The sequence below is a fragment of the Octopus bimaculoides genome, chromosome 5 (genome assembly GCF_001194135.2).
Source record: "Octopus bimaculoides isolate UCB-OBI-ISO-001 chromosome 5, ASM119413v2, whole genome shotgun sequence".
Taxonomy (NCBI): domain Eukaryota; kingdom Metazoa; phylum Mollusca; class Cephalopoda; order Octopoda; family Octopodidae; genus Octopus; species Octopus bimaculoides.
The window spans coordinates 77,124,628-77,132,189 of record NC_068985.1 but is presented as its reverse complement, the minus strand read 5'-3'; the positions used below and the strand labels follow the sequence as shown (position 1 = coordinate 77,132,189).

Below are 7,562 nucleotides of genomic sequence, written 5' to 3'. Positions count from 1 at the left end.
ATATATATACATACATACATACATACATACATACATGCATGCATGCATGCATAGACAGACATAGCGCACGTACACACACACACACACACATAAACAGATATATATTTACATAGATACCTGCGTGTGCGTTTTTTTTGTATATGTATCAGTGTGTTTGTGTATGTGTTTGCATGTGTGGGTGTGGGTGTGTATGTGTGTGTCTGTGTGAGTGTGTGCCCGCGCACATGTCTGCATACATATGCATTGTAATGTATTTGTACTAAATTTCATTGCAACACATTCAGTACCCAATTTATTGATATTTTTCGTTATTTTTTTTTTTATTTTAACAGATCTTCTCACACTAATCATTACTGTGTTGCTATTGATCTCCTGAATGTTGTGCCTTAATCGATTTGCTATTTGATCTACCTGGCACATTGATAAGTTTCCACTCATCCACTAAAATTTTATGTTCAAACGTTTAACTTACCTACAATTCGTATAGTAGCCTTTCCGAAACGTTCTTCATCTCTTATACGCTTGGCAACATCCATACCCTAAAAACCAAGGGGAATTGTTTAGAGACCCTGTCAGAAAAGAATTCCTTCAAGCAGACAATCAACAACAGGGAAATTCCATGCAAAATTTCAGAGCGTTCTTTATCTCTTATAAATTTAGCAACAACCATACCTAAAAAAGCACGCTGAACGAAATGCTTAGCAGTATTTTGCCCGTTGCTATGTTCTGAGTTCAAATTCCAACTAGGTCGACTTTGCCTTTCATCCGTTCGGGGTTGATAAATTAAGTACCAGTGAAACACTGGGGTCAATGTAATTAACTTTGAGGCCTTGTGCCTCCAGCAGAAAGGATTATTAAAAGAGTAGTAAATGGCAGTTTTCGCAAAGCACCCTACAAAGTTCCTTGTACTGTCATTTGCTTATGTTGGGTCACTTTATGGAGCTGAATGTGACTTTGTGCTCTCTTGTTTTTAGTTTTGAAGGTTTAACTTGTATCTCAGATCAGCGAACATGACCTTCACAGGAGCTCCGAGACAGGTAAAACAGACATAGCTGATGATCAGTGAACATCTGAAAGTTGACATCTACAGGGAAAATGTAAGTAAGAAGATAATTCTGAAGGTTGATATTTTGGAAAGTAATAATTAAGAATGGCAGTTAATGAGTGTGTGAGTGACAAACAGATATGTTGGAGAAACATATATGTTGAGTGAGCTTGAGTAGAATATGCAATTGCAAATTTTAAGGAGCAGAGGTCTTTGAAAATAAATACCAAATATATCCTGACATCAATTAACTATACTACGCGTTTTTTCTCAACATTTGTGTCATTGTAGAAGTGTTAGAACTTATAACCAAAGAAACGAGGGTGTCAACTTAGCAGAAGTGCGTTAAAAGCACAGGACTTCGTGATTTCTAAAATTTTCTATCATTCTTTGAAGTAGTGAATTCAAATATTATTTTTTTTTTCAACGCTATCTTTCAACCCATCGTGTCGATAAAATTTGGATCAGGAATTATGCTCTGGTTGTAAGTCAATGAAATTAACAAAATTATAAAGACAATTATTGTCTTTGAAATGCATAACCTACAAAGAGTTTTGTTGTACCATATCTACTAGGGAGACTTACAAATTTATCTATATGCACACGGATATATGAAAATGTACAATTATATATACATTATGTATACGTGTAGATAAGATATTTAATCCATAAGAAAGGTTTTCACCATATTCCAATAGACAGTGACGATTCTCGGTTGAGAGAACTAGCGGTGAATAAGCAGTTAAATTAAGGGAATGAGAATTTGTGTTCCAAAAGTCAACGACAAAGAAATGAAAACAAAACTTCAAGGGTAGGAAAACCAGAACAAGAGTCAACTTAAAAATGATCGATACATCAATGTTAGAAGGAGTGAAGCAATGTTAGAAGGAGTGAAGTAAACATACCAAGAACAGCAGCACAAGATGAGAAAAGAAAACGAGTTTTTGTTAATTCATATGCAAGAATTTGTGTTGTTAGCCAGGTGAAAACGGTATGACTCGGTTTTGAAACAGTTGGCTCCCATAATGTCTGTATATACCTAAACTCATTCACCAGATGCTCAAGTGCATTTCATTCTTTTTTTTATTATTTCCACCTTTATAGGTTTTAAACCTTTCAATAAGTTTTCATTTAATGTTATTGTTGGAAGCTTTTTTTGTAATATTTTTTTTTTCATCTTTCTTTCTTATATATCCCGAAAAGAACGTATTGTAGAATCTATCTTTGAATTTGTCGTCAGCCATGACTATGTATAGTCTACTTGCCACGTCGATATTTGGTTTTATAGAGATTTGGCTTTATTAATTTTGGCCTTTCCCTTTTATATTTTGGAGGTAAAGGCAGAGAGTTCTATGAGATGATATTTTTTTTAATCGAAGATAGTACAGTAGTATTGGTGACAGGGACTGCCTTATCAAAGATTCTGTGTTGAAAGACGGATTGGAAATACTTCAAGAGATATTACTGTTCAGGTTCTCAATAATACATACATACATACACATGCACATAAATACACACACACACACACATACACACATATATATATCATATATAATTTTTGTCTCTGTATGTATAAAAACGAATATGTGTGTGCGTGTGTCACATATCATTCGCCATCAGCACTCGACTAGCTATATTATCGACTCTCAGAATGCTGAAAAAAAAAGTCAACCACAGTCAGATTCGAACTTCAAACGTACAGTGATGTGTGGTATTTGGTCAGATTCTCAATCGTTTCTACTAATCCACACTCCTTGCTCCCTATAAATGTAATATTACTAAATAATACTTCCAGCTACCTTTAAGCGTTCTGTTCCTCGGCTCTTTGGTCCAGTCCAAATGTAGATTTTCTCTCCGCAGTCCAAGATAAATACATCCCCTTCGTTCAAAGAACTAACGTCACATTTTACCTGGATTTAAAAGCAGATTAATATAAAATTTTAGCTGTGTATTTATAAAGAAAATAAAACACAACAAGAAGAATCAATTACCTGTCAATCCGCGGACACATATTACATGTTCACACTGTATACATGTATAGTTCATATACAAACACGAACAGAAAATGCATAATGTCTGCTTTTATGTTCACTTATAATAAAAACAATTTTACATTAATCAGAGACAAGAGTGGCAGACTTCAGAGTACTTATTTTCACTTAAATAACAGTCTGGGTGATTCCTAGATAGCAGTAATGAGAAAACAGAAATAGTGGAGGCAGAACTGATTTCATTTTAAAATCATATTGAACTGAGGCCAAAGTTTAAAAAAGTTGTATCAGGATTTTTGATTGTTAAAGGGCGTTTCTGACTGATACCCAGAATAGTGAAACACAGTCAAGATATACTTTTTGCCTTCCCAACGTCATATTCAGTAGAATGAGTCTTCAGTCCAGTTGCCTAGCTTCTTTCTAAGCAAAGTAAAACCAGGTTGAAAATTAATGAACGATGAGATCTAAGACTACTTCTTAGTGTCGTTCAACGTGATGTTGGGAAGCTGATATCCCTGCACAAAGTACATTCATCGGAGTAAAAAAAATGAAAACAATGCATTTACAAGGGAGATGTATATTTCTTCTTTCATATTGTAAAAAAACAGCAAGATATAGATTAACTGAGTAAACTTATGTATGAAATACTGTTGTTTTGAATTTGCAGTAGAGACATATCTATATTTATGGTCACGTAGTGTCGTGGTGCGTAGAGGTGTGCTAAGAATGTAACCCGAGATTCAAGAGGGCAGCAGACCGAAAAGGTTTGGGAACCACTGGTTTAGGCAAACAAATCAACCTAGTACATTTTTTTTAGATTTGGTACTTATTGTATCAGACTCTTTTGCTATTTTACGAGAACGTGAAAAACCAACACCAGTCGTAAACCAGTGGAGTGGAACAAACACAGACATACACGCGTATACAGAAACAGACGCGCGCGCGTACACACGTACACACACACACACACACAAACAAACACACACACATATATAAAGCACCTTTCTTCCACCCCTTTAATTTTGTCGTTTGTACTCTGTCTATGTTGGACCTATTAATATAAATATCGATTTATTTATACCTAAAAAAAATTCATCATCTGAAAGTCTCCACTTTTTGTTTTCTCTCATTTTGCATGTATAAATATATTCATATTTTGTATTTCATACCCAAACTTTTATATTTGATATATTGAATACATTTAATGTGACTATATATATATAGCAAAAGAGGGGGTGTTTCCACGCAGGAAAAATATAGGGAAATGTGTTGTTGAAAATGCACCTAAATTTCAAAAACTCGTAAATGTTTAAATCACATTTCTTTACATATATACCAAAGCTAGTTTCAACAATATTTTTTTGTTTATGAATGGTAAAAGTTTAAAATTATGAATTAGAAAAACAAGATGTCGGTTTCAATTTCAGTATCCCTCTTTACGATTAAGATGTCCAGGAAAGGTAGTTGTTTGTGACTGTATCCCATTGTAAAGTGGATACTGTGGTTAATACAGTTGATTAAGTTTTTAAATTTTGGGAGTTGTTCAAGGTTATGTGGCCACAGGATGAAACAGTCATTCAGGTAGCGTCACCAGTTGGTGAGTGAGTATTTTTGGAAGTTGTCTCCAAATTTCAATCTAGCGTGTTCGTATATTTGGACTTCCAAGTATGCCATGACAAGGTTGGCAAAAGTAGGGGCTACCCTCGTTCCCGTCGCCGTGCCCGATTTTTGTCTATAAGTGTTTTCGTTGAAATTGAAGTTGTTCTATAGGATGAATTTTATTCCTTCAACGATGAATTCTTTTCCAATTCGGTCAAGAATGTTATTTGGGAATTTTTCCAGCCAGTATTGTTTGGCTATTATTCCGTATTCGTAAGGAATCGAGGTTTAGAGGTTTATTACATCGAATGAAACCAGGAGGGAGTCCTTGCAGGTTTTGTTCGGGAGATGGTTTAAAAAGTCCAGATCATCCCGTATAAAGCTCGGTATATGTTGGAGAATAGGTTTAAGGAGGACGTCTTGAAAGGGACGATGTTACTTTGTTTCAGCCCCAAGAAACATCGTTTCTAGCAAGCTATACGACACACTGTGTCCTTATATTTTCGAACAGTGTGTTCAGTACTCCATCTAGCGCAAAACAACATCTGACTAGTTTCTGGGTTATTGCCTTTTATCAACACAGAGTAGGTGCTTTCGCCAAATGGCATTGCTGAATTCACCGTTCGAACATATAGTTTTCCAAGTTACACACAGTCACTGATCAGAAAGAAAATTGAAATATTATTTCTAAATCTCTCAAAGAGCGATATTCAGTAACAGTTCTTTAAAATAAAAGCTATTTGCCAACATAATGTGGCTATATATATATATATATATATATATATATATATATATATATATATATATACGACGGGATTTTATACAGCTTCTGTTCATAGAACTAACTCACTAGGCATTTGTCGGCTAGTAACCTTAGTAGAAGACACTTGCCCAAGGAGCCGCGCATTGGCACTTAACTTAATAAATTGCTGACTTGCAAATCGACTTCAACTTTCGTCCCACTATTTTTTGTTGAAAGTAGTAAAGTAATTATGAGTTTGCGAAAAGATGGGATTGTCACTGTTGGGACGGCCTTGATAGCAGGTCTGTTCGATCAGTTGTCACCTCGTAGTTCAAAAGTAACAATAAAAGAGATATGAGTACCTGTGTTACGCGGACGTTTCTTTTGCCTTTCACATGAAGTAGTCTTTTTTCATAGACATTTCTTTCTACTTTACGGAAACCACTTTCAACTCCTCCACTGAGGTACCTGCATACAGATAAATGTATAAACGGATTGATTAATCAGACGGGAAAGCGATAAGCTGTCAAAGAAACTAGTGTCACAGGCCATACACTTTTGTAAAATAATCATATACAGTGGATTGGGAGAACTATATACCAAGCGTATTTTATTACAGCCAAGCTAATTCTCTAAAGAAAATCAGTTTAGACTTCATTGTAATATTCGGCACAGAATTAGCAGCTTGAGTTATAGTTTTGTGTTGCCATAATGAGTTCTAGGTTTCGAAATAAGTGTGGGGCATATCGAGCAAGTATATATTTATTGAATCAATGTTTTTTTTCACAGGACTGATTTTTCTCAAGAATTGCTGAGGTTTTTTTTTTCTTAAGAATTTATCTTTAGCATCTTTAGCTTTAAAAGGGTTTACACCTACACTCAATTTCAATAGTCATCAGGGGTTTTGTATACAGATGTTTACTAGAGTACATTCAAACTGGAAAACTTTATTTTGTAATTAAGGATGACTTTCTGATACTGTAGACCACGGATGAGTGCAATAACACACTGTCGTAAACATGTGATCATTATTGCGTATCGTAATCGCTGATAGGTAAACTAGCCCACTCAAGTTATTTAGCGTATACAGTAGGTTAACACTACACTAACCCTCTGAAATATAAACCAACGAGGGAACCTCTAGCTAGGGGTCGGCGAACAGGAGTAAATTACTCCAAGTGAAGTAAAAATGAAATTCTTGGGGTTAATGAGAATTCATAAGTAAAATTACATAAAAAAAAAACGTGCTCCTTGTTACGACAGAAATTTTTCTTCTGGCATGAGGAGGCAGTCAAAACGTTGCTGCCTTTTGCAACAATCTACCTTTGCGAACAAGAATTTTCCACTCTGATTAACATAAAAACAAAGCGGAGTAATTCATTGGACCCCTGAAGACTGTATCCAAATTGCTCTGGTATCAAATGCCCCAATGATGTTGTAATTGTAACAAAAACGAAACATCATTTCTCGAAGATCTTCAGTGAAAAAGTTTCTAGAAAATTCCTTTTGCTTCATAATGCGGCTATTAATTCATTTTATCGCATTTTTTTAATGCTTTTTATATTTATAATTGTATTCTACATATAAATAGATTCAATAAACCTTTTGAATTCAAAGAATCTATGATTTTCATCCTTTCAAATCAAGGGAGTAACAATCGGCGTAAAAAATATATTTGGGGGTAATTGATTTTAAAAATTTCTCGACCCCTACTCTAGGCAGTTACGCGACATGCAATAAACAGTAGCTGAATGTTTCTCAAATCACACTATGACATTTTACGTTGATAAAGAAACATTGATAATAGAATCCTGAATATACTATGTGTAATAAAAAGATGGAATACACACAGCCAGAATGCTTTGGATCAAAGATGTACCCGATCAAAATAGACCTGTGGTTAAACAGTAACAACATTAACATCTGAAATGAGTTAAATGCATAGACATTTATTAATCTAGACATTGCAACGATAACTTCGGTCATAAATTGTAGAGATGAGAGTAAATAATGAGTAACTAAAGTTTACATGTGTATTCTAAATATAATGTTTTGTCTTACGTTATGCCTTTTTTAAAGTATGACAGAAACAACTGGGATTCGTGGTCCTGGACCTAGGGAATAAAAGAAAAGAACATCCTGTATATATATATATATATAATAATATAAATAATATATAAATATA

The 7,562-nt window shown here is 34.5% G+C and overlaps 1 protein-coding gene across 1 annotated transcript in view; it reads right to left on the bottom strand.

Moving 5' to 3' along the window:
* LOC106875163 (gelsolin, cytoplasmic) overlaps window positions 1-7,562 on the bottom strand; it is an 85,933-nt gene that overhangs the window by 52,626 nt on the left and 25,745 nt on the right. Inside the window, exons 4-7 of the mRNA XM_052968074.1 lie at window positions 7,439-7,491; window positions 5,740-5,845; window positions 2,845-2,955; window positions 473-539 (exon numbers count right to left, since the gene is read on the bottom strand). Of these exons, the coding sequence (XP_052824034.1) occupies window positions 473-539; window positions 2,845-2,955; window positions 5,740-5,845; window positions 7,439-7,491 (337 nt within the window). The remainder of the gene's footprint in view (window positions 1-472; window positions 540-2,844; window positions 2,956-5,739; window positions 5,846-7,438; window positions 7,492-7,562) is intronic.